This window comes from Canis aureus, chromosome 26, assembly GCF_053574225.1.
Source record: "Canis aureus isolate CA01 chromosome 26, VMU_Caureus_v.1.0, whole genome shotgun sequence".
Lineage (NCBI taxonomy): Eukaryota > Metazoa > Chordata > Mammalia > Carnivora > Canidae > Canis > Canis aureus.
The window spans coordinates 30,859,014-30,885,478 of record NC_135636.1 but is presented as its reverse complement, the minus strand read 5'-3'; the positions used below and the strand labels follow the sequence as shown (position 1 = coordinate 30,885,478).

Below are 26,465 nucleotides of genomic sequence, written 5' to 3'. Positions count from 1 at the left end.
TTTAAATCCAGAGGGGAGTCCAACCCTAGAGGGTTGTTTTTTTTTAAAGATTTTTAAGTAATCTCTATACCCAACGTGGGGCTCAAATTCAGACCCCGAGATCAAGAGTTGCATGCTCTACTGAGTCAGCCAGGTGCCCCCAGAAATGCACTTAAATGCAGTTTCCTAAATGGGACTGTTACAGGAAAGTTAGATGTCTTTAGATAATATTTCTAGCTTCAGAGGAGAGAGGGGTTAGTCATGTTATCCCTGTCAACTTTCGTTAAAGTGCTTGCTTATTAAAGGGCTCATAAATTTGAGTTTTGACGTTGAAGATGCTTTTGGTTTCAGTTCTTTGAAAAGTATTTGCAGGAAGCCATCTCTGCTAAAGCAGTCAAACCATCCAAATCACTTCCCCTTTTAGGGTAATATTAATTTTCCAGATGAAAATGATTATTAAACTTATTTTGAAGAACCCTACTAGCCTGTTTCTATTCTTCCAAGATCTAGGGCCAGGTGTCCAGTTTGAGGGATACTGCCAGAGGGAAGTGGAAAAGCAGGACATCCGATGAATGGCTAAACTCTTTCAAACTGGGGCTCTTTAATCTGGGGAACATGAAGGGGGGTGCGGGGACTGACTCCAGATCTCTAAAGGAGAGTGAAGTGTCCTCCCTCTAGGTCTGTTGGAATCAGGAAGAAGCTGGTTTGATTCAGAAGAAATTTTTAATGCTCAGCTTAGGCCATGTTAGTTGAATGCCAGGAGGCAGTGAACTGCCCATCACTAGATCAAATAAGGTCTAGGCAGATGTCAGAGTGACCTTCAAGCAAGACAGACTTGAATTCATATCCCGGCTCCATTTAATACTGGCTGTATAGTTCAGGCTAAGTAATTTAATAAACCCTCGGCTTCTTTAAGAAGGGCATTTCCCTTCTTTTGTGTATATATAAAAATTAAAATAATAATGAACACTGCAGGGGCCCAGGCACATAGCAGGTCTGTTTACTACTACAGGCCGTGATTTTGCACTGTTTGGGCTGTAGTTAAACCTATAGTCATTTCTTTACGAAATAAGTGTAACTCACAGCTACCTTAAGCAAAAAAGGGAAATTTACTAGCTTACTTAATAGGGGAAGTCTAGAGATGGTACCAGTTTCAGACATGACTAAAGCATCCATTTCATCTCTGCTGCTTTGTGCTGGCTTTATACTTCATCCTACAGTCCTACGGTTTCCTCACTGGTTGAGGGGGAGGATAAAGTTGCTAACTCTCCAAGTTCCCTCACCACTCAGCAATCCCAAAGCTTGATTGTTTATCCCAGGGAAGACTGGTACAGCTTGGGAGGTACATGCCCCCTGCCCACGGTGATTAAAGGGATATGGACCAGGGTTGAAGCCAAGGAAATAAGGATGCAGGATGCCCAACACTGACAGGTGGCTGCTAGAGGGGGGAAGGCATAAGGCCCTGTAAGAACTCAGAAATTGCCCCTCCTCCAGATGAGGTCCAGGGTCACCGTGGGTCAATCTGTTTCTGCTTTAAAAAACAAAACAAGGGATGCCTGGGTGGCTCAGCGGTTTGGCACCTGCCCTCGGCCCAGGGCGTGATCCTGGAGACCTGGTATCGAGTCCCACATTGGGCTCCCTGCGTGGAGCCTGCTTCTCCCTCTGCCTGTGTCTCTGCCTCTCTCTCGCTCTCTGTGTCTCTCGTGAATAAATAAAAACAAAACAAAAACCAAAAACAACTTTATTTGACGAAAGACAAAAACAAAAGTTATTTACAGTAGTTTTTTGCTCAAATAATTCAATGGGATAACTGTGCTTCTCCTCCAGGTTTATTGTACAACCAAACCAAGTGGAGGCTGCCCCACCCCCAGCCTCCCCATCTTACACAAGGGGGGAATGCCAACCAGAATTCAGCAGCATGGCTCCTCACCCCTCACCACCTCTACTGCTCAGTGCACTGCGGGAAAGGAAGTCCCACCCCAGCCCAGTATACTTCCAGGGTCCCTTGCCACAAGCATCTTCCAACAGTCACACCAGACCTGGGCTCACACACATGGGTGGGGGTGGAACAGGCTGGGCAAACAGCTTCAAGTAATCTTGAAGCTGCTATGTTCTTTCTTCCCCAGCTGGGCCTCAGGAGGGTGAGGATCCCTGATCCCCCTGGGACATGCAAGGATGGGGTGGGGTGGCAAAAGAGAGAGCCTAAGAAACTTGCCCACTCACAAAGAGCGAAGCTCCCTCTCCTTAAATAGCTCATATCCATTCCCACAGCAGTGGGTAGGTCAAGCCACTGAGAAGTCAGGTAGCCTCCCTGAAGCCTTCAGGGATCATCCCAGAAAGGACAGAACAGGGATCCCTGGGTGGCGCAGCGGTTTGGCGCCTGCCTTTGGCCCAGGGCGCGATCCTGGAGACCCGGGATCGAATCCCACGTCAGGCTCCCGGTGCATGGAGCCTGCTTCTCCCTCTGCCTATGTCTCTGCTTCTCTCTCTCTCTGTGCGACTATCATAAATAAAATAAAAATTAAAAAAAAAAAAAAAAAAAAAAAAAAAAAAAAAAAGAAAGGACAGAACACACGTTGCTGCCTTTCTCCTGGCTAGGCCCACCCAAAAGTCAGTCAACTTCCAGGAATCTCCCCCTTGTGCCTGACTTGACAACTTCAGAAAACTATAGGCTGGGGGGCTCCTGACCGGTCTTTTGGCCCAGTAACAATGTTATTTAGAACAAAAATATTTTGGCTAATAGTAACCTAGGATTAGTGTTTCTTAGGATATATAAAGATGGGTGTATTGCTGTCAGCAGTGAGACAGCAAATTAAAAAATGGGGAGGAGGGAGAAGAGTAAGACCAACGGTTATCAGTTTCACTGTGAAGTTCAGGGCAGAGGCCTCCGCAACTCCAATTTAAAGAAAGGTGCAACACAAAGACACAGTGGACAGGCTTCATAACCGATTTCCAGCCCCAGCCTCCATAGAGGATGGCTCTTGTGCAGCTGGAGGCACGTTCCCTGCTTCTTGCCACTGTCCTGGGAAAAACTGCCCATCTGAGTCAGCTACAAGGGCTTCCTGACCAGTAGGTGGCTCACTTCTCTCCAAGTAGGAGCTACTGGCAGCTTTTGATATTCTGGCCCCACTAATCCAAGTTCTTAAAGGAATTCAAAACTCAGGCTGCAGGGCCAAGCTTTCAAGGATAAAGAGGGGAAAACATTAAAGAGAAAAAAAAAAAAAAAAACACCCAAACCCATTGCCTTGGTCTAGCTTACTTCCCCCATACCCCCAAACAGAGTAAAAACAAGAATTAAAAAAACAAAACAAACAAACCAAGCCAAAAACCACCTCTGGTTTTATCATCCTTCTCTGCTTTTCGCTTAGAAGGTTTGGTCAGATTCTGTGTTGGACCCTCTTCTTTATTCTTTAGAAGGCTTTATTCCCTTCTGTGCCTGATGCAGAAAAGCCAAAGCCCCAAAAGTTTTTTTTTTTTCCTTTTCTTTCTTTTTGTAAATCAAACCAACAATAAAACAGCCATTTGGAATTTTGCAGATATTCAGCTGGTCCCCAAAATAAAAATGCTCCTTCCTTGTAAAACACTCACCAGTTGCAGTGGTGCATAATTCCCAGTTCATCAGACTCCCATTACACAACACTCTCACTCCCCACACCTGGGCTAACTACTCCCATTAATGCAAACCCCAGCAAAAAAGGGAAAAACACAAAGTTTAGTGAAAACCTAAACATTGAACTGGAGTCAGTTCTGTTACATCTGCTGGGTTCCTCTTCTCTTTTGTTCACACTTATGAACTTGGAATGTCCATACTTGGCTTAACAAAAAGAGGCCCAGCTCTGGGGCATAGGTCTGAATGTGGCAGGTTTCCTGTGCCCAGCCTCAGAAAGCAGGCTGGAACAAAGGTGTCCTGGGGATCCTCTGGAGAAGCAGCAGCAGCAGCACCATGCCTGTCTCCAATCTCAATCTCATCACTGAGGCCTGGAGAAATGGCAGTTAGCAGAGAGGTCCCCATCACAGTGCAGTGACACTGACTGGCATCTTCCCGCTGAGGACCTCTGGACAGAGGCGATGACCCCGATGTTTGGCAGTGACCCAAAGAAAACCCTCTGTATGAAAGGGAACCAAAACGGAAACCCAGGACAGCTGGCTCGAGCCTCGAGCACCCCTTTTGGCAGATGCCTACTTGGGGTTTTCAGAGACTAAGGGGATAGGAGTGCGCAGTAAGGGAGGCGATGGGTCCTGCTGCTTCTGAAGCTCCATCTCAGCAGCCCTCTGTAGTGCCACCTCCACCAGCAGCTGGAAGCTACTGAAGTCCTCCTTGTCCTGCTCCGGGGGTGTGGGCGGAGGTGTATTAAAGAGTCCACCTGTGGGGCTTCCGGCTTCAGCCCTGGTCAGTAGGGTGAGTGTGTTGCCAGGGGTCACCAGGGACTTAGGGGGCTCCAGCTCCCCTTGTGGAAAAGGGGCTGCTGGCTTTTCCCCCTGGCCTGAGTGGAGTGGCATGGAGCACACGGATAAGGAGAGCACATTGGTGGGGGCTGGTACAGACACAGCCAGCACCGAGGGGCTGCCACCACGGGGGAGGGCCACATCTGAGGCCTTACCCCCTCGGCGGGAGATGGTGAACTGATTGGGGTCTTTGCCATCCTTCCGAAGCATGTCTGGGAGAAGCCGCCGCCGGGCATTGATGAACCAGTTGCATATCTGGAATGCGTATAAAAGGCTGTGATCAGGTCACTCAGTCAAAACCAGTTGCGAAGCACCTATGTTCCTGGCCCCAGAAACAAAGCAAAAACAACACAGACATAATCCCAGCCTTCACACAGGTTCATGTTGGGAAGAGAGAGTTAAAGAAGAAATCCTACAAATGAATAGAAAATTACAGCTCTGATTCAGCCTGTGAAGGGAAGGTGCAGTGGTGGTGGCAGTAACAGGAAGACCCAATCTAGTCTTTGTGGGCTGAGGATAGAACTGGCTGAGCAGGCAGGGCTGATCCCACTAGGCCAGAACACCATGGCAAACCACTAAAGGGCCCGAACTGTGGCCTGCTGGCCTCCATTGGACACATAGGTCCCCCTCCTGGCACTGTCTACCCACTGTTTATTAACAGATACTTATACAGAGCATGCATTAGCTGCTGTAGGCAGCAAAGACAGGAACCCTCTCCCCCTCACCTCCTAGGTGCCAGGATATTGGGAACTGTGTGGGCTGTGGTAATTCCTAATGTTCCTCTATCATTTGCTGAATGGTTCAAGGCCCAGCTCTCCATAGGAATCCTGTATCAGTTTCTACCCCTGTTTTTCACCTCTCTTGGCCCATCCCAGGAGCAAGCCCTGGATACCATCTTCCTGTGGACTGTCTGCCTCTACTAAGCCAAAGGGACAGCCACCTGTGACAGGAACTGGTGCCTGGAGTTGGCATGGCTCTTTGCTCAGCAAGCTGGAAAGCTCCTGGTCAGGACAGAGCCAGAGCCTTCTTGTGGCTTCTCTTCCTCTCCATTCTAGGCTGGCCCTGGGGTTCTCATTTACTCCTTTTCATCTATAGGGTCTTCCCAGTCAGAACACATACACAACAGCAGGCATCAGCAGATACTGGTTGAGCTGAATGCTGGCTAGAGTTGCAGGGGAGCTCCAGAGAGAGGTAGGGCTGAATAGCTGAGTGCTTAAAAGAAAAGGGACTCAGTACCTCTGATACCAAGTACCATGCCAGCTACCTCACCTGTATTGTTTCATCTATATACAAGCCTGAAAGGTAGTAAACAGTGTCCCCAAAGTACAGAGGAGGGAACTGAACTCTTAAAAGATGAAAGAATGTGCTCAAAGTCACACAGGCTCTGAGTGTGGTGCTGGGATCCAAACCCAGGTCTCCTGGCTTTAAGGCCCCTACCGCTGTTCTTACTGTGCTTTGTTTTTTTTTTTTTTTTGTTTTTGTTTTGCTTTGTTTTGTCTTACCAAACAGGTGGAATGGATAATCGAATTAATCATGATCCTAATTCTAAAAGCAAATACTAGTTGAACACAAAACATACCAGGTACTGTTCTGGACATTTCCCATCTAATTACTCATTTAATTTTCAACAACTTATGAGACAGGTATTGTGATGATCACTTTATTTGAATTGGTGAATAAACAGAGGCCCTGATCAGAGAGGTTCAGTAACTTGCTCAAGGTCACCAGTTCAAAGGCTGGGCTCTGTTCCAGGCAACCCCCACTGCCAGGTGAAGAGAAAATACTAAAGCCTTTTCTGCTCACTCAGATGCTTCATTCCTGCGTCCTGCAGCTGCCTCATCAGCTACCTGTGCTACCAGAGAATACTGTGCCTGCTCACCTTAGCTCTGCATGCAGAGGAAATGGCTAGGTCACAGTGACCTGGCTCAAGTGAAGTAGAGATGAGTGTTTCCATTGAGAAAGCAGGCTTAGGGAGAGGAGCCTAGCAGCTGTGTGGGCACCTAGCCCCTAGTTGCGCCTCCCATTTTGGCTTAGAATTCTGGGAAGAAAAGAGCAGAAAAACACCACCCCACACATATACTCTCCCACATGCTCACCCTGGCCCACAGAAAACTTGGCAGCCTACTATCTGTTTTGTCTTCTCATCCGCTAGAAATGCACAGCTGAGGGGGGCCGGGCAAGGGCAGAGGCCTGAGTGTACACCAATGCCAGCTGTGATAACAGGCTATCAGGATTTTCTGTAGCCCCTTCCAGCTGCCCGACCCATGCCCAAGTCAGGAAAAGAGCATGTGATCTGCCCCCACTCAAGGTCTTTGGGGAGGTGGTAGGGAGAATGCCAAGGTGAATTCTGTGATTGATATGGCACAACACAGGCTGGGTGCCTAAAAGCCTGTCTCTACCACAAAACAGCCGTGTGTGAAAGGGTGCTGTCCTGCCAGTACTTTTTATCAGTGGCTGAGATGAAGAATGTGGGAGGAATGAATCGCTGTGGCAAACGGGAGTGGGAGGGTCACCAGGAAGCTGATGAAGGCCATGAGGATCAGAGGAGGGCCTTTGAAGAAGGCGACACATGTGCTTTAATTTTAATGTCTTTTCAGCTTTGAAAGACAAAAGCAAAAGAAGGGAATGAAGTGAAGGCATGGAAAGACCTTTCCTAAACATCACTATACCTGCTACTTGTGCTGTGACCAGCCATACCCAGGTGCTCTCAAAGGCAGCGGTTTATAGAAGAATCACCTTGAGGGTGACTTTAAAAAAAAAAAGCTATCTCTCGGAGGCGCCTGGCTGGGTCAATTTGGTGGAGCGTGCAACTCTTGATCTCAGGGTTGTGAGTTTGAGCCTGACATTGGGTGTGATTACTTATTTATAAATAAAACTTAACAACAAAAAAGGTCTCTCTCATCTGCTCTATAGATGGGGGGGGGGGGGGAGGCGGTCAGGAATGTGCATTTTATTTTTTTATTTTTTAAAAAGATTTTATATATTAGCGCGAGCACAAGTGCACACAAGCAGGATGAGCAGCAGGCAGAGGGAGAAGCAGGCTCCTTGCTGAGCAGAGAGCTTGACATGGGGCTCAATCATAGGACCTCAGGACCCAGAGATCATGACCTAAGCCAAAGACTGAGCCACCCAGGTGCCCAGGAATGTGTTTTTAAACCAGCTCCCTGAGTTCTGCTGCCCAGACTTAGGAACCAATGGTTTAACCCGCCCACCTCCATCCCCTCTCCCACTTTGGGAAAGGCTTCTCAGGAAACTGATCTGAATGGAGTCCTAAAGGACTTGAAGGAATGGGGAACTCAGCTGACACCACATTAATTAATTACATTGAATTCTTAGTCCATTAAGTATTGTCTTAATACTTAATTGTCCCTCCCTACAGGATGCTACCCAGGGGCAGAGATAGTGCCTGTTCTACCTCTGTGTTTTCAGCACACAGCTCTGGGCCTGGCATAGAGCACACCCCCCAATCAGTATGAGAATGAAAAAATGGGGCCCAAACCCTCCCTGCCACGCTTACCTTCCCTCCCCAACAGGCAGCCAGCCTCTTAGAACAGTTAGAAATCACAGCAATAAAGTGGACTCAGAGGGTGTCACAGGGATATGTGAAAACCCTTCACAAATGACTTTTTTTTTTTTTTGGTCTTACCCTCCCAACTGCCTAGCCCCAGGCGAGTAGCAGCAAACCAGTTAGTTAAATGACTCATTGACTTGCTAATGAGATTGCTCTTGGGCCAGTTAAAGAAGACAATCAAAAGAGCGGTCCCCAGGGAGAGGGAAAACAAGCTTGGCAAAATGCTGATGCATGTTAAAGCCAGGTGATTGGTTCCAGGAGTGTATTATAATATTCTCTTTTGTGGATATCTGCAAATGTTCTTAATAAACAATGAAATTTTAAAAATTAAATACAGGAAAAAAAGATGCCTCCAGGGACTTAGGCCAATTTTTCCACATTGATGAGCTACTACATTTCTTTACTTTTGAGGTCCTGCCTGTTGACATTTCCGACACTTCTTCATTTTCTATCAATTCAGCAGTTAATTATTGAGCACCTGCCAGGTACCAGGCATTGTGCTAAACATTTGGGATACAGTGGTGAGTAAGCTTTGGCCTTTGGAGTTTAGTGTCTTCTAAAAAGCAGTTATAGTTCATTCTCCAAAGGCTGACCCAGTCCTGGTACTGTGGGAGCGCACAGTTCCTTTGAGGGTTGAGGGTCTCCCTGGTCAGAGGTGGGAACAAAGTGGTCTGGAGTACTGACTAGTGTGGCATGAATAGGGGGGTGGGCAGGGGAGAGGCCGGCTGTGCAGACAGGGACAGATAATATTGTCATTAGGTTGGCTGGAATCATTGAAGGGTTTTATATAGTGGAGTAACAAGTGGTAAGACAATGATAGGTTGGACCAGGGTAGGAAAGCTACATTCTAGAAATATTTAAGGGGCGAATGCATAAAATTGGTGACAGATCAAATGAGTTGAGAAAGGGCAATCATGAGGCACCCCTTAGAAAGGGAAGGAGACAACCTGGAGAAGTTATCTGTTACCAATGGAGAAATGTGAGGTGCCTGTGAGACCTCCAAGCAGAGATACATGGTTGGAGGCCATGTCGGATTCACAGTATAGTTTCCACCCAGGGCCACATGGTCCTCACTACTCCTTAACTCTCAGCATGACTCTAGAGCAGGGTGGCCAACACTGGAAACTCTCCCACCAGGGCATGCCAGGATCTAGGTGGCCCTTCCTTAGAACTCTCCAGCAACAAATTCTTGCTCCAGACCAACATTTCTCTAAGTGGAATTAGGGATGTATCATCCTAGAGGTCCACCAGTTCTTACAATAACGTTTTAGCTCTCTGTTTCAAATTCTGACCTTGAGGAGGGGCAGAGTGGCCTCTGGCAATCCAGACTCAGTGCCTTTGTCATACTACATATCACAGCTGTCAGCAAAACATCATCCCCATCCACCATTTTACAGTGATGCAGTTAGATGGAATCTCATTGGTTTTACATTTACTTTGGAAAACTGGTTATTTTATAATTTATAAGAGCAAAAACAAGTTTTTTTTTTTTTAACTCGGTTTTATGTTTATATGTGCCTAAGTGACATGATAATAAAAATATTTCAAGTCAACATGTTGGGGGGGAGGCGGGTCCATGAAAAATAACTTAAAAAGAAATTGGTACATTACTCAGATGTAAGAAACAGTGTCCCTGACAAAACGCAATGTCAATGCAGTATGACAAGTGGTTTGACAGCACAAGTATGAGGTGCCCCAGGAACACACAATAGTGGCCTCAAACCCAATAAAAGAATGCTCTCATGTGGAAATGCTTAAATGGAGTCAGCCAGATTTAGAAAAGTCACGAAAATGTCAAGGGAGAAGGCCTGGAGGACCAGAGGTCCAAAGGTTCATGGGTCTCAGGGTCAGGAATAACTGAGATGAGGCTGGTGAGCTCCTGAGTTTGGACTCTATGCAGAGGACAGTAGGGTCCACGGAGTGTGTGACACAATCAGATTTGTACTTTTGTGTTCAAGAGAATGGACCTAGGGATGCCTGGATGGTTCAGTGGCTGAGCATCTGCCTTTGGCTCAGGTCCTGATCCCAGGGTCCTAGGACTGAGGCCCACATCGGGCTCCCCATAGGGAGCCTACTTCTCCCTCTCCCTATGTCTCTGCCTCATGAATAAATAAATAAAATCTTTAAAAAAAAAAATGGACCGAGAGCAGAATTAGATGGGATGTTGTCCAATTCATGAACCGCTTAATAAAGCCAATGAAAAAGAGAGGAGAGAATGGACTGAAGGTAAAGGGTGGAAGCAGAAGGCCAGCAAAGAGCCCATCTAGGTGACCCTAGTTCTCAGGCTCCAGCCTTCGGCCTGTGTTGTTCAACACTCTGTGAATTCAAGTCCACCTCTTCTGGAAGGCCTTCTGAGGCTCCAGGCTGGCTTAGAAACCTTGCCTGGGTCTCTGCTGTCTTCTGTTCCAGCAGCGAACACTTTCTGCAAACACCTGGCTAGGTCTTCCCTGCTTTCCCATTCTAGACTAGACACCTCGAGGGTAGGGATGTGTCTGGTTCCTCTCTGGGACCTCGATTCTACTTGGGAATGCTTGGTGGTACACCGAGATGCTAGGCACTGCTAGAACGCACAGTCAGTCCAAGATCTGTGATCTAGGAGAGATGGTATGACATGAGGAAAGACACCCACTCTGTGCTCACTTCTCAGTGAACCTTGAATCCTTCTTCTCCATCCTTCCTCTTTATATGCTATGAAAGTACTACAATCATCTCCCTTTTTCAGATAAGGAAACATGAGGCTCAGGGAGAGGCAGTGGACCTGGCCAATGTCCAAGCTTCCTCTTGTGGAGAAGATGGGATCTGAGTCAGTTTCTGTAACTCTAGAGCCATTCTCACAGACAGACTCCCAATAACCACTGCCCAACAAGTATAAATTCAGGTGACAAGAGTTCTGAGGGCTGAATACTCAGTGTGAGGCATCATGGAGGAGGGATGGGAGCTGGGAAGACATGGGAGGTTCTGAGTGGTGTAAGAGAAGAAGGAGAATTAGCACCATAGATTGAAGTAAGGAAATCTATTAAAGGCTAGGAAAAGACAAGAGCTGGAATGGGTGGTAGAGGGGCTTGGGGTGAGGCTTAGCTGGCTCATGAAAGGAGCACTAGGAGCTCATGGGGCAGGGGGTGGGCCTTCACTAGGCTAGAGGCCTGCTCTGTGTCTTCCAGGGAGATGAGAGCCAAATTGGAGGCAAGTCAGTGGTAGCCCAGGGTGTCCTGCCTCAACACCATGAAAACAGAACAAAAACACCTACTGGTCAGTAGTCAGGACAGTTCAAAGGAGATAATACCTTGAGCTCGGACAAAGAGTAGGTAACATCTTCAGGTATGCTCCTGTGTATGGTTTACAAATAATTTTCTTTTTGGAGCCTCCTATGCAGGGCTTGATCCCAGGATCTTGACATGACCTGAGCTAGGATCAAGAGTCAGATGCTCGGGGGATCCCTGGGTGGCGCAGCGGTTTGGTGCCTGCCTTTGGCCCAGGGCGCGATCCTCGAGACCTGGGATCAAATCCCACATTGGGCTCCCGGTGCATAGAGCCTGCTTCTCCCTCTGCCTATGTCTCTGCCTCTCTCTCTCTCTGTATGACTATCATAAGTAAATAAAATTAAAAAAAAAAAAAAAAAAAGAGTCAGATGCTCGGGGGATCCCTGGGTGGCTCAGCGGTTTGGCGCCTGCCTTTGGCCCAGGGCGCGATCCTGGAGTCCCGGGATAGAGTCCCGCCGTCGGGCTCCCGGCATGGAGCCTGCCTCTCCCTCCTCCTTTGTCTTTGCCTCTCTCTCCTTCTATGTCTATCATAAATAAATAAATAAATCTTAAAAAAAAAAAAAAAAAAAAAGAGTCAGATGCTCAATGAACTGAGCCACCCAGGTGCTCCATCTTTTCTTTTTCTTTCTTTTTTCTTTTCTTCTTTTTTTAAGATTTTATTTATTTATTCATGAGAGACAGAAAGACAGAGAGAGAGAGAGAGAGAGACACAGGCAGAGGAAGAATGTGTGGAGGCTCCCTGTGTGGAGCCTGATGTGGGACTCAATCCTGGGTCTCCAGGATCACACCCTGAACTGAAGGTGGCGTTAAACCACTGAGCCACTGGGCTGCCCTCTTTTTCTTTTTCTTTTTTAAAAAAGACTTTTCAAGTAATCTCTGTACCCAGTGTAGGACGCGAATTCACAACCTCAAATCATGTGCTCCACTGACTGAGCCAGCCAGGCGCCCCCAAAGCATTCTTACATCCAATTCTCAATCTACTCCTTACAACAATTCAGTAAGGCAGGGGAGGATTCTAACTCCCACTTTACAGATGGAGAAATCGAGATGTGGTCCATAGCTCCTATGTGGCAGAACTGGGTTTGTTTGTTTTTTAGATTGATTGACTATTTATTTATTTATTTATTTATTTATTTATTAATTAATGAGAGACACACAGAGAGAGAGGCAGAGACACAGGCAGAGGGAGAAGCAGGCTCCATTCAGGGAGCCTGATGTGGGATTCGATCCTGGGTCTCCAGGATCACGCCCTGGGCTGAAGGTGGCGCTAAACAGCTGAGCCACCCGGGCTGCCCAGAACCGGGTTTTTTTGAATCCAGAATCTCTGAATTTTGTCTGCCCTTTCCTTGGCCATGATCCCAACTCATTTTTTTTTCCAACTCATTTTTTGGGGCTGGGGGATGAATTCCAAACATTCAATGCCTTCTCACCTTCCCATGGCCTCTGTTGTTAATGACAACAAGACATTAATTAATAATGATGCCTTGCCTCCTCAGAACTCTCCAAAACCTGACTGCAATGACCTCATGTCATTGTCTTCCCTTGCAGCAGGGAGAGTGGGTGTTTTCATGTGGCCACACAGTGTGTCAGTGACAGGGCTTAGATAGGACTAGAACCCAGGTCTCCTGCTACCTTGTCCTTACCTGCAGCACTGACAGGTTGGTCTGTCCAGAAAGGCTCAGCTTCTCCTGTTCTGAGGGGTAGGCGTTGTAGCGGTGCAAGTACAGCCAGTCCCGGAGGATCTTCACTGATTCTTTGGGCAGGTTTCCTCTGCGTTTCCTCTTGCCTGCCAGGGAGAGGAGGCCTTCATCCTCACCCAGATCACTGTCTGACATGGTGTCTAGGGGCTAGGCTGGACCTTGGGCAAGCCTGGAACAAATGACAAAGGGGAAGGGACATTATTAACATGCATTGCCTCTCCCTCTTTCTTTGTCTCCAAACACATCATTATTATTAGAGCCTGGGACACCGAAATGGAGGAATAGCACATCAGAGTCTCAGGCTATACCTTAGCCTGGGCAACCTAGAAGGGAGGAGTCTGAGATGCCTTCATTTTATGGGGTCAGTAGAGGACTAGAGGACTACTAAAATAAATGGCAGCTCATTAATAAGCAGTATCAGACTAGAAAGAATTAAAACTACCACCTAGGTCTGTTTGTCATGCTCTGTACTGAGCACTTCACACTTACTATCTCATTGGATCCTCACAAAGTCCTTGTAAGAGAGATACTACTATTATCACTTTATAGATGAGAAAATCAAGGCCCAGAAAGGAAGCTGCCTAACTTAAACAGCTACCATGTAACCCAAAAATTTCACTCCTAGGCATCTACCAAAGAGAAATGAAAACCTGTATTCACACAAAACCTTGAACACAAATATTTATAGCAACATTATTCATAACAGCCAAAAGGTGGAAACAACCCAAGCGTTCATCAGTGTAGGAATGGATAAACAAAATGTAGTCTGTCCATATGGTGGAATATTATTTGGTCATAAAAAGGAGCTAAGTCCTGATCCATGTCCATGTTACTGCGTGGGTGAACTTTGAAAATATGCTAAGTGAAAAAAGTAAGTTGCAAAAAACGTGATTCCATTTTAATAAAATATTTAGAATGGGCTGAAGGGGAACACAAGGATGACAGCTAAAGGGCATGGAGTTTCTTTTTGAGGTAATAAAAATGTTCTGAAATTGACTGTGTGGTGGTTACATAGTTGTGAATATACTAAAACCACTTGTTTGTTTGCTTTAAATGGGTAAGTTGTATGGTATGGGAGTTACATCTCAATAAAGCTGCTATGAAAAGAAAATTTCACCTCCAGGATACGGTATGGAAACAGGTTTGGACCAAGGTTTGCCACCACCACCAACCAACTCCCTTGAAACTCTCTATACCATCTTGCCAGCCCAGTCTGGAAAATCTATTAATCACCATGGTCCCACAGCAATCTGAGTAACATTTACTGCATCTACTGTACTGCATTCATCCCTATTGGTTGTCTCAGACATTCTCTTTTGTCATCTAGCCCCTGGTCTGGTCCATGAATCAATTCCTCAAAAATCCAGACAAATAAGCAAGGCTGGACTCTGGTTCTCCCATCTTGGCTGTGTGACCTTGGCAACTGTGCTCTCCTCTCTAGGCTTGAGCCCTCTCTTGACCTGTCAAACGAAGGAAGGGGTTTTCCTAGACAGCCCAACTCAGTTGCTCACCCCCCTGACAAAACTTCTGGTTCACACATGCAAAAGAGATTTACATTTTAAAACCAAAAGTTCCAGGGCAAGCTAATGCCAGAATCTGAAGGCTCCTCCCTCCTCAGCCTTTTAACAGCTACCCAGTAGGCTGGGCCAAAAGACTCTGGCATCTCCCAGGTTTTGTTTCCTCGACTTGGGCCTGAGCCCAGATATCTGGGCTGGCTAGGCCAGGCTTTCGAGGGAAGGGTCTACCCCTCCCAGCCAGGCCACCTGGAGGTGAGACAGACATTGGTTAGAGGTGCCACTCCTCAAAGAACACCAACAACAGGCTGCTTTCTGAGGTCAGGTTTCTGGGGTTTAGCTGGCTAGGGCAGTTGGATCTGGGCTCAGGGATGCGGCCCTGGCAGCCTATGAGCAGTTTACTCAGGGTTATCTGTATAAATTCCACCCTGGCTGCCAGCCAAGTCCCAGTCTGCAGGGTTCCAGGGGTGGCCCATGGAGAGGACTCCTCAGCCTACAACAGACCACTCTTTGCCATGGGGTCCCGCACTTACAATCCGGTAGGTTTCCCACATACATACCCCCTACTCACAGAGAGATGGACAGACCCAGACAGGCAGACACACAAACGCCCTCACCACCAAGCAACTCTGTAACAGTGTTCAGGTAACAGGCACCAACCCCACCGCTTAGCTCCTGGAATCACCATGCTTTTCACTGACAAATACAGCACACATACAGTTACAGATCCCACATCGAGCACGAACAACTGGTACCCACGAAACTAGCCCAGTTTCTGGACCTGGGCCTACCCACAAACTCGGACCGGCCCGCCCACCCACGATCTCAGACTGGGGAAACTCCAAACGTCATCACACCAGCGATCAATTCTTACCCCAACTGGCCTGGCAGCACCCTCACGACAGGGCACCCGGTGCACCCTCCTACACTCTCCTCGACGCCGACCTGCAGCCGCTCCCGCACGAACTTTCTGACAACTCCCCCAGCTCATCCCGACACTCCCCCGGGCCGCGCACTCACGCCGCATTCCCAGCAGCTCACACAAAGCGCGCAGCCTCCCCCGCGGCCCAGACCTAGTCGGAGCACATGGCTCCCGGGGCGGCGGGGAATCGGCCTGCGCTCGGGGCGCCTGCACCCCTCAGCCCCCCACCCGGCGCCCGGCTCGGCGCCCCCGCCACCCCGCCGGCCCTCAGTGCGGGCGGGGCGGGGGCCCTGGAAGAAAGAAAACTCACGTGTCCGTCCCGGGGCAGGAAAAAGTTTGGTTCCCACCCCCTTCCCCCGCCGCTCCGCGCTGGCTGACTCTTCGGGGCGCGGGGCTGGCCGAGCCTGCGCGCTCGGCTTTGTGCTCCGAACTCGGCCCGGAGGGGGAGGGGAGGGGGCTGGGCTCCCACCTCCGCACCGCCCCCCCCAGCACTGCGCCCAGACTCCATGTTGGCCGCCCCCTGCCCCCGAGGCTGCGCGCTTCCCCCGCGGGAGGCTCGGCTCACGCTCGGCCTGCGCGAGGGTCCCGGCGCGCACAAACTTTCTTCGGGTCGCCGGCCCCACGCGCCCCCTTCCTCGGCCCGCCTGGGAGTGACAGATGCCTCCGAGACAGACTTTCCTTTGTTCCAAAGGAAAGGGGAACTCGCGCGGGCTCCCCAGCCCCCCAGCCCCGGGCCCTTCCCTCTGCCCCCGCCCGCAGCTGTCACTCTTGGCGGCCCCCTCCTCGGCTCGGCCGCCGCGGGGGGGGCAGAGGCTGCCGGCGGTTAGCAACGTGCACTTTTTAAACCAAACAAACCCGCCCCCCGCGCGCTCACCCCGGCCCGGGGCTGGGGCGGCCCTCTCGAGGGCCGGGATCGTAGGGAGCCGGGCCCCCCAGGAGGGCCCCGAGGGAGCTCCCGCCGGGGGGGGCCGTGGGACAGTGCCCCCACCGGCCCCCGCCCGCCCCCAGCCGCCGCCGCTCACAAACACCCGAGCTCACACACCCACAGCCGCACGCGCCAGGACGACGCCCCCTCCCCCGCCTGGCCGAGAAAGAGAAACTTTCCAAGTTGTCCGCGCGCCCCCCACCCGCCTCTGTCCGCCTCCCGCGGCCCGCACTGACTTCTCCGGGCGGCCTTTCCGTCCACGCGGTCCCTGGCTCGGCCCCGGGCGTCCTGGCAGGGGGCGGGGGGCGCCGGGGGAGCGCGCCGCGTACCTGCCGGGCCTGACACTCGGCCTGACAGCTCGCGGCTGGAAAGCACCTCGCGGCCTGACGTCAGATCCCCTCTCCTCCCCCCGGCGCCTTCCTCGCCCTCCCCCACCCGTCCGGAGGGAGAAAACAAACTTTGTGCGGAGCGCGGCGAGCTACGCCCACCCCCCGCGGGGCGGGCCGACGGCGGCCGGGGGCTTCGTCCCGCCCCCCGCGCCCGGAGGGGGCGGGGCCGGGCGGGCACCTTCTTCCTGCGCCCACCCCCACCCTCAGGAATGCCACATGGCCTCCGAAGAGGAGCGGTGGGAACCTCGGCTCGGGAGAATCCGCTCGGGGGCAGGAAGTGGCCCGTTGCTGCTCTCCGAGAGCGTTTCCGGAGCGCCTACTGTGTGCCCCGCGCCGGCGGCGGGGGCCGTTCCGGAGGGGAGATGTCCCGCAGAAACTGACGTTTGTGGGGCCGCTCCCCGCGCCCCATCTCCCGCCGGCGGTGCGATGGTTCCCTTCGCACCAAGAGGAAACTGAGGCCCGGTCAGCCCGGGGATTCGCCCGAGCTGCTGAGGACCGGGCTCTGACGGCGACGACTCCTCTGCCCTCAACGGCCGCTAGAGTCGGGTAGAAGGCTGCTCGGACAGAAGCCCGAAGCCCGCACTCCTGCGTGTAGAACACAGGAGGCGGCCTGAGGTAAAACAGCGCTGGAGGAGCGGTCAGCCCCAGCTACGCGGAGAAGGGCCCTTGGTGTGTACATCCCACCCGGCCCGTGGGCCCAGGGTCGGTGCCGTTACACACCCGCTCCCGGTTGACCATGAGCTCCGGAGGCCCTAGACTTGATTCTTGTCACACCAGGATCGTGGAGCCCAGCCCTCCCCTCACCGGGGCAGACCTCCTGACTAGAAGGGCCCAGCGCCCCTCGCTGGCGTTTGTTTTGTTTTTTTTTCCTCTGCTCACCGCACCCAGCTCCCAGGATGTTTCCTTTGGTCTTCGCCAGCCCTGCCAACACTCTCTTGCCTGCTCTCTGCTCTGTACCACAGTGTGAAGTCCCTGTTGACCAGCCCGCCTCAGCTTTCCCACCAGTCTTTGTTGTTCCCCAGAGCGGAGCAGCACACAGCCTAAAACAGGGCAAGGCCTTTCCTGGGCCTCAGGTTCCTCATCTGGTCCCAGATATCTAGGACCCTTGAGCGGCCTTGAAACGGCTGTCGGTCCTAAATGCACTTGAGCAGTGGAGAAATCTGAAAATAAAAATTGAGTTTTTTTCCGAACAGACCCATCAGAAAGCTGATTAAATGACCGCCAAGGTGCACCTGGGCGCCAGACTTCCCTGCAACCACTTAGAACCTAGTTGGCCACACTACCCTCCTCACAGCAGAACCCAAAATATCAGTGTCACTGCCCAACGCCCACCATTTCACAGATAGGGTGACTGAGGCCCAGTGTGGCGGCCCCAAACGATTTCTTGGGGGAGGTGGTGCTCTGTCTTCTGAGAGAAGGAAGGCTTGGGGAATCTTAGGTAAAGGTAGAACTGCTGGGCCCTGATCACCAGGCTCAAAGACATGTGTGGGGCAGGGACTTTGGGGTGGGGGGCTGGAAGGGGAAATAGTGCATCCAGGTGAGCCTGGAGGTACGACTCTGTCCTCAACACTCAGTGGTAGGTATTGTGGTCCAGGGCATGAGAGCTGGACTCTGCCCGTTTGGGGGAGAGAATGTGTGAGACACCAATAGGGGAAGCCACTGGGGACCTGGGCTAGAGCCCAGACACCTCCCTGCAAACTCCGCTAGTTCCCTGGGTCAGGGCTTCCCAAGGCTTGGGCTAGGTCAGGTGCCCTGGGGGCAAATAGAAGGCTGCAGCTCCTTCCTCCGCAGTTGGGCCACCTGGGAGCTGGATAACAAAGCAGCTTCAGGAGCCCCTCCCCAGACTTCCTGGGGTGGGGGGAGGGGAAAGGCTGGGATGTAAAGGAGGCTGTTAGTGTGTCAGGATTGCACTTTGTAAACGGATGCCCCAGGTAAAGCATAAGTACCAGTCAAGTATGAGATTACCACATAAAAGTTTTTCAGTTCATAAGTATCAGAATTTAAAATGTGTGCATCCTCTCCGTCAGTAAGTCCACTTCCAGGAATCTATCATTAGAAATAATCACAGAACAATGATAAATGCTTATACAAGATTGTTCTTTGCAGCACTGTTCATTCCGGTGGAAGACTGCAGACAACTATATGCTCCCTCACCAGGAGCTGACTTCTTACAGGAACTCTGGGACCTCCGTACAGCAAGCAGGATGCTGTAATGGGGTAGGTCTGTGCACATTAACCTAGGGAATGGCTAAGGTGTTTGTGTTACGACAGTTTGCAGTGTCCCGGCAAGAAGGGGTTTTGGTTTTCCTTGGTTACTTTTATGGGAGAACCTTTGTAGTTGGGAAGTTATCTTACGTCATTTCTCTCTTCAGGTTTGCTACCCCTTTCTCCCCTTTTCACATATGGAAAACTGGGTCCCTGATAATGAAGCTGGAGTCCTGACTCCAGGGACAGATCTGGGGGTGGGGTCCGGATGGGAAGGACAGGTAGGTGTGTCAGCCCCTAGGCTCGTGTGGTTGCCTCCAATGGGCCATTTTAGGAAGAGCCCCAGGAACTCAAGACTCCTCAGGCTAGAAAAGAGCCTGGATAACTCCTGCTTCTGTATTGGAAAACCCAAACTAGAGGCCTCTGCCAGTGGAGCTGCCTGTTCATTGTGCCTGTTTCTAGTCAACTTGGTTGTCACATAGGTTCAAGCGGATGTTGTGTAAGTCCACTTTCATTGAAAGAAAAAAAAAAGCCTCTGCCCTTTTTACCTGGAGTTGATGGAAGTGGGGTAAGGGACCAGTTTTCACCTGGAGCCACGAGGCGCCAAAGCATAAAGGAAATGGGGTTCTGTGGGGTGGAAAGGAAGAGTCCAGAAAAGGCCAGGGTCAGTGAGTAATTCAGGAAACAGTCAGCTGATAGGACCTTGAGGGCCAGGGCATGGAGTTTGGATTTGGCATTGCGGGCTGTAGGGAGCCTTGCGGATTCCTGAGACCCGCTAAGGAAAGAGATAGGAAGTGATTGGAGGTAGGGTGATCAGGTGGGGCAGCCCTGGGTAATTGAGGCCAAACTGATGGAGACCTGTCTCTGAGGTCTAGGTAATTTGTGGCTGTCCTACATGAGGTCCAGCATTCTCATATAATGTGGATTTCGGCTTATCAACATCTTCCTTTTTAAAAGATTTGTCGTATTTTGTTGATCATCCACGATATGCTTAGCTTTCTCCATGTGAGGTATTCACTCTTATTTTTGAATGCTTAATGCTTGACAGTCTGTGTGCTTGAAACTGGAGAACCCACTGCCTGGGCTGTCAGGAAGGGTTTGGGCAACAGTGCCAGCTGGTGGCTGAGGGGAAGGGGTATGGGATCTGGGATTTGGAGCTACTAGCCAGGTAATGTAGGCAAATCATCCAAACCCTTTGAGCCTTCATTTTCTCATCTGTGGAAACATCTGGCTTTGGTGAAGGTCAAAGAAAATAATGGCTATGAAAACCCTTTATGAATTACGTTCAGTGCATCTAGAAGAGCAGATATTGTTATCAGAGTGTCTTAGGTTTGTCTCTAGTGACTGTGTGGCATTTGACAATCTGCGTTCCAGTTTCTTCTTCTTCTGAGAAGTGGGAGGGTTGGACACAATAATTCTAAAGTTCTCTTCCTTCTTTGGCATTCTACCATATAGACTTAAATATTTTTAAAAATATTTTTAAAAAGAGAGAGATCACACACAAGCGGGGCAGAGGCAGAGGGAGAAGGAGGAGCAGACTCCCCACTGAATGGGGAGCTCGATGTGAGGCTTGCTCCCAGGACCCTGGGACTAAGACCTGTGCGGAAAGTAGATGCTTAACTGGCTGAACCACCCAGACACCCTGGCTTAAATGATTTTAAAAATATGTATGTATATGTATACATGTGTATGTATCTATGTGTGCTGTGTGTAGAGATATAGATATAAATGCTTGTTTGCCCACAGCTTTTTAAATTTTTATCTTTTCTTGTTTAAGCGCTGTGGAGTATTATCTGGAAGTTGTATATATCTGTAAGACTTTCTTAACTAGCCAGGCTAATCTTTGTTCTAGCTATACTTCATTATCTGATTTTCTTCCTTTGCAGTTTGCATCAAAGGGATATTTCACATGGGCCCAAATTGTAGCATTTTAACTCAGGGCTATTGGTGTGGCAGAGATGCGGCAGTGACCTGCACGTAGGGTTACCACAGTCTCTTCTCTTGATGCCCTCAGGCTTCTAGACAAAGATTAAGTAGCAAGTATTAATTTGAGAATTAAGATTTCTTTTGGTTTTCTGGTAGTCTCCTCTTCTACTTGCGAGGCACTGGGTATGGCACCTCCAATCATGGCCATAGAAGTTAGTCAGTGTTGGCTATTGTGGGGCCTGAGAGACTTAGTGACTGTATTTTTCTTCTTCTTCTTCTTTTTTTTTTTAAATTAGGGTCAGTGTGATAGGATAGATGGGGATCAGATCCATTTGGCATAGTTTTGTCTTTTTTATAGTGGATATTTTCTTCTCCTGGAGTATGGTATTTTTTTATTTTTTATTTTTTTTGAGTATGGTATTTTTTAAAAAATCAGTTAATTTGAGAGAGCGAGCTAGTATGTGGAGGTGGGGGGGGGGTAGAGGGAGAGAGAATTCCCCCCCCTTTATAAGATTTATTTATTTGAAAGCAGAGCTAGAGAGAGAGCACAAATGGTGGTGGTGGAGGAGGGCATTACAAGGGAGAAGGAGAAGTGGAAGCAGACTTTCTACTGAGCAGGGAGCCCAATGTGAGGCTTGATCCCAGGACCCTGGGATCATGACCTAAGCCAGAAGCACTTTTTTTTTTTTTAAAGATTTTATTTATTTATTCATAGACACACAGAGAGAGAGGCAGAGACACAGGCAGAGGGAGAAGCAGGCTCCATGCAGGGAGCCCGATGTGGGACTCGATCCTGGGTCTCCAGGATCACACCTCCGGCTGCAGGCGGCGCCAAACTGCTGCGCCACCGGGGCTGCCCAGCCAGAAGCACTTAACCAACTGAACCACCCAGGTGCCTCAGGAGAGAGAATCTTAGGCAGACTCCCAGCTGAGTGCAGAACCCCATGAGGGGATTGATGTAGGGATTGATCTCACAACCTGGAGATCATGACCTGAGCCAAAACCAGGGGTTGGACACTTAACACACTGTTCCACCCAGGCGCCCCTCCTGGGGTATGTTTTATAATTCCAAAAGCAATAAATACACTGTTAATTAGGGCAAGTTAATCAATGCAGAGGCATATAGAGACAAAGTGAATAATGCCCCCCTCATTCCCACCTTCCAGCACTAGCAGGACTAACAGGTATGTATCCTTTCTCACCTTTTTCCACTTTCACATAAATGCATGCAAATACATACACACATCCTGAGAGGTGTTTTCTCTCCTCTCTCTTATTTACATTCCCTACCACCCCATTTCGACAGGGCTGCAACTTACATTTTCTACATAAATATCTTTGCAGTTTTGAGAATTTCCTGAAATAGATTCTCTGAAGTGGAATTACTGGGACAAAGAGTAAGAATGGATATTTTTAGGGCATAAACCTGAAGCACTCTCCATGACAGTGTTTGTAGTGTTTGAGTCCTCGCTCAGCCAAGTCCTGAGCCACAGGAGGTGTTAGCAATTTGGTGTGAACCTTTTTTTCTTTGATGGCTGAGGAATAGCCTTTGGTTCTTTTAATCTGCATTTTTTATTATTAGTGAGATTGAATATCTTAACATTTTGTAATTATTGTACTTTTGCCACCTGTGAATTATCTGCACATCTTTTGAAGTCTTTTTTAAAACCATTCATTCATTCATTCATTCATGAGAGACTTAGGGAGAGGCAGAATCACAGGCAGAGGGAGAAGCAGACTCCCTGTGGGGAGCCTGATGTGGGACTAGATCCCAGGACCCTGGGATCATGACCTGAGCCAAAGGCAGTTGCTCAATCACTGAGCTACTCAGGTGCCCCACCCCCCCTTTTTAAAAGACTATATTTATTTATTCATGAGACACAGAGAGAGAGGCAGAGACGTAGGCAGAAGGAGAAGCAGGCTCCATGCAGGGAGCCGATGTGGGACTCAGTCCCTATCCCCGGGGATCATGCCCTGAGCCAAAGGCAGACACTCAACCACTGAGCCACCCAGGTGTCCCAGATGCCCCTCTTTTGAAGTCTTGAGCTTCTTTTTGACTTGCAAACTCTTTTCAGTAGGATGCTTAACCCTTGTTTATTATGTTTGTTGCAGGTAGGTTTTTCCCCAAGGTTATTGTCTGCCTTACATTTTTCTAAGCTAGGTTGGTTTTGTTTATTTTTTATTTTATTTATTTATTTTTAAAATTTTATTTTATTTAAATCCAATTAGCTAACATATAGTATATTATTAATTTCAGAAATAGAGATCAGTGATTCATCAGTCTTATATAATACCCAGTGCTCATTACATCACGTATCTTCCTTAATGGCCATCACCCAGTTACCCTAGCCCCCTACCCACCTCCCCTCCAGCAACCCTCAGCTTGTTCCCTAGAGTTAAGAATCCCTTATGGTTTGTCTTCCTCTGTGATTTGATCTTATTTTATCTTCCCCTCTCTCCCCTATGCTCCTCTGTTTTGTTTCTTAAATTCCACATATGAATGAAGTCATATGAGCATCGTCTTTCTCTGATTGGCTTGTTTCATTTATATAATACCCTCTAATTCCATCCATGTCTTTGCAAATGGTAAGATTTTGTGTTTTTTGATGGCTGAGTAATATTCCATTGTATATGTATACCACATCTTCTTTATCCATTCATCTGTCAATGGACAGCTGGGCTTTTTCCATGATTTGGCTATTGTGGACATTGCTGTGAACATTGGGGGCAGGTGTCTCGTTGTTTCACTACATTTGTATCTTTGGGGTAAATACCTGGTAGTATAATTGCTGGGTCATAGGGTAGCTCTGTTTTTAACTTCTTGAAAAACCTCCATACTATTTTCCAGAGTGGCTATACCAGCTTGCGTACCTACCAGCAGTGCAAGAGGGTTACCCTTTCTCTGCATCCTCGCCAACATTTGTTGTTTCCTGTCTCGTTAATTTTAGCCATTCTGACTGGTATGAGGTGGTATCTCATCATGGTTTTGATTTATGTTTCCCTGATGCCCAGTGACATTGAGCATTTTTTTAAAAAAGTAAACCCTATGCCCCATATGAAGCTCAAACTCACGACCATGAGATCAAGAGTCCCATGCTCTTCCAACTGAGCCAGCCAGGCTCCTGTTTTGTTTGTTTATGTTTAAACTTTTTACTTGGTCAAATGTCAGTCTCTGTGATGTTGTCCATTGCTGTTGGGCTAGGAAAGAGTACAAGCAATCAACGGATATTCACCTCCACTTTTTGACTTTGTTCCTTCAAGGCCTACTTTTTAACATTTAACCCTTTATTACATCTGGACTTGATTTTGGTTTCTACTATGACGCTAAGAATCCCAATAACTTTTTTTCTGAATGGCACACCATTTCTTATCATCTTTCCTGTCTTCTTGGATGTGTGATGTCACTTTTTCCAAGGCGGTAAGTTCTTTTTTTTTTTTTTCTTCAAGGCGGTAAGTTCTTATACTGTGTTCATGGTATGTCTCAAGGAGGGAATATCTTTTTTTTAAAGGTTTTATTTACTTATTCATGAGAGACACAGAGAGAGAGGCAGAGACAGAGGCAGAGGGAGAAGCAGGCTCCATGCAGGGAGCCCGATGCGGGACTCAATCCTGGGACCTTGGGATCACGCCCTGAGCCAAAGACAGACGCTCTACCACTGAGCCACCTAGGCATCCCCAAGACTACTACTTTGGAGGTTGAAAAGACAAATTTCGGCCAGAGAAGGAAAACCTTTGAATTTCTGTAATGGAGACAGATCCTCCGACGTGAAGCTAATGACTTGTGTTTTAAGGACCCTCACTCTTGGGAACCCTGGGTGGCGCAGCGGTTTGGCGCCTGCCTTTGGCCCAGGGCGCGATCCTGGAGACCCGGGATCGAATCCCACGTCGGGCTCCCGGTGCATGGAGCCTGCTTCTCCCTCTGCCTGTGTCTCTGCCTCTCTCTCTCTCTCTGTGTGACTATCATAAATAAATAAATAAATAAGATTTGTTTAAAAAAAAAAAAAAAAAAGGACCCTCACTCTTGTCTCTTCCAAGGCCCCTGGAAGGGGTCATATATTTCTATAAAATGTAAAATTAGGACATTTTTATTGTAATCAGTTAAGACCACTGTCTTATTCCACTATGACTTCTCTCCTCACTGTTTTCCTGTTAGGTGACCTCGTGTTGGTCCTGGACATTTTTTGGATCTGGCTAAAGGTTGGGTTAGATTATACTTAGTTTAGTTTTTATCTCTTTGTTTGGTTTGCAGTCACTTACACTAGTGGTATGGATACACTTTGGTATAGGAAAGGCTGCAAGAACAGAGTAGTATCACCATAGACAGGTGTCCTACAGCATCTGCACTAGAAGTGCATAAGGATGATAAACAAAATTTGAAACACCTGGAGTCAGAAACTGGTCTACGGAAAATTCTTCCAATCATAAAGACTGTAAAAATAGAAGCAAAAGACTCAGTTCTTACCAACACTTATTAAAAGTGAAAGATTTCAAAAAAAAAAAAAGTGAAAGATTTCTTCTGCCAGGAGTATACTGGATAATGCAACATTTATAGTTATAAATGTACATGTTAAAAGAAAGACTTAGTCATCTTTATTTTCTCTATATAAAAAGATATTATAAAACCTTTCTCATATGAAGGGCCATCAGAGAATATGGCCCCAAAAGTAGGAAAAAAAGACTCACAGAGATGTTTTAGGCAGTTAAAAAAAATGTTATTTTTCTGGATTTTGTGATGCTTGTGATATTTGTTAGTTTTTAAAAACTTTGTAATTTGCTATAATCTTTTTTCTCATTTTAAAAGCAATATTCACATTGTTCAAATTTTTGTATATTTTACATTATTTTTCTTAGGGAAGGTCCCCTCAAATTATGTAAGTGTCAGGTCATACAAAACATAGATCTGCCTTCAACTTTAGGATGAATGTTTTGGCAAAGATACAGCCTTATCCCTTCAGAAGATCTGGGTATAATTTGTCCCCTCTGGCCTTTTGGAAAATGAAATTTCTTGCACTTTATCTTGTGTGTTTTTTTTTTTTTTTTTTAAGATTTCATTTATTTATTCATGAGAGATACAGAGACAGAGAGAGGCAGAGACACAGGCAGAGGGAGAAGCAGGCTCCACGCAGGGAGCCCGATGTGGGACTCGATCTGGGACTCCAGGATCACGCCCTGGGCCGAAGGCAGGCGCCAAACCACTGAGCCACCCAGGGATGCCCTTTATTCTGGTTTTGACACTGAAAGAAAACCTTTGAAGGAGGTCAGTAGGTGAATGATACTTCACGCACTGTTCTTCACTTTGCCTTTTTCAGTTAACAGCATATCTTAGAGACCTTTCTCTTTGCATTTGAAAAGCTTCCTGGTTCTTTGGGGGGGGGGGTGGATTACCTCTTATCTTACCTCTTATGTAGTATGGATAGACCACATTTTGTTTATCCATTCATCCATCAGTAGATGCTTGGGTTCTTTCCACCTTTTGGTTGTTGGTGAATACTGCTGCTGTGAATGTGGTGTACAAATATCTGTTCTAGGCCCTGTTTTCTTTTTTCTTTTTTTTTTTAAGGCCCTGTTTTCAATTTGGTTATATATCTAGAAGTTTCGTCAGATTTTGAAGGCATTACTTTTCTGTCT

General features: G+C 48.2%; 2 protein-coding genes and 1 long non-coding RNA gene across 11 annotated transcripts in view; 2 read left to right on the top strand and 1 right to left on the bottom strand.

Moving 5' to 3' along the window:
- Positions 1-7,324, top strand: part of LOC144298296 (uncharacterized) — a 20,190-nt gene extending 12,866 nt beyond the window's left edge. Inside the window, exons 3-4 of one of the 2 annotated variants that reach the window (XR_013365213.1) lie at positions 5,935-6,007; positions 7,023-7,324. This is a non-coding gene — a long non-coding RNA (uncharacterized LOC144298296). The remainder of the gene's footprint in view (positions 1-5,934; positions 6,008-7,022) is intronic. The other variant, XR_013365214.1, reaches the window with a different exon arrangement.
- TGIF2 (TGFB induced factor homeobox 2) lies at positions 3,379-26,465 on the bottom strand. 8 transcript variants are annotated; one of them, XM_077873027.1, is made up of 3 exons: positions 26,235-26,465; positions 12,900-13,125; positions 3,379-4,680 (listed from the first exon to the last, which is right to left on the bottom strand). In XM_077873027.1, the coding sequence occupies exons 2-3, from the start codon at positions 13,089-13,091 to the stop codon at positions 4,159-4,161; spliced, it is 714 nt and encodes a 237-aa protein (XP_077729153.1). In that variant the 5' UTR covers positions 13,092-13,125; positions 26,235-26,465; the 3' UTR covers positions 3,379-4,158. The 8 variants fall into 8 exon arrangements, with proteins under 8 accessions (XP_077729153.1, XP_077729152.1, XP_077729151.1 ...); XM_077873026.1 differs by lacking the exon at positions 26,235-26,465 and adding an exon at positions 16,951-17,097; XM_077873025.1 differs by lacking the exon at positions 26,235-26,465 and adding an exon at positions 16,776-16,901.
- LOC144298922 (uncharacterized) overlaps positions 15,557-26,465 on the top strand; it is an 87,760-nt gene continuing 76,851 nt past the window's right edge. Inside the window, exons 1-4 of the mRNA XM_077874108.1 lie at positions 15,557-15,662; positions 15,882-16,042; positions 16,152-17,321; positions 18,813-18,923. Of these exons, the coding sequence (XP_077730234.1) occupies positions 15,557-15,662; positions 15,882-16,042; positions 16,152-17,162 (1,278 nt within the window). The 3' untranslated portion in view covers positions 17,163-17,321; positions 18,813-18,923. The remainder of the gene's footprint in view (positions 15,663-15,881; positions 16,043-16,151; positions 17,322-18,812; positions 18,924-26,465) is intronic.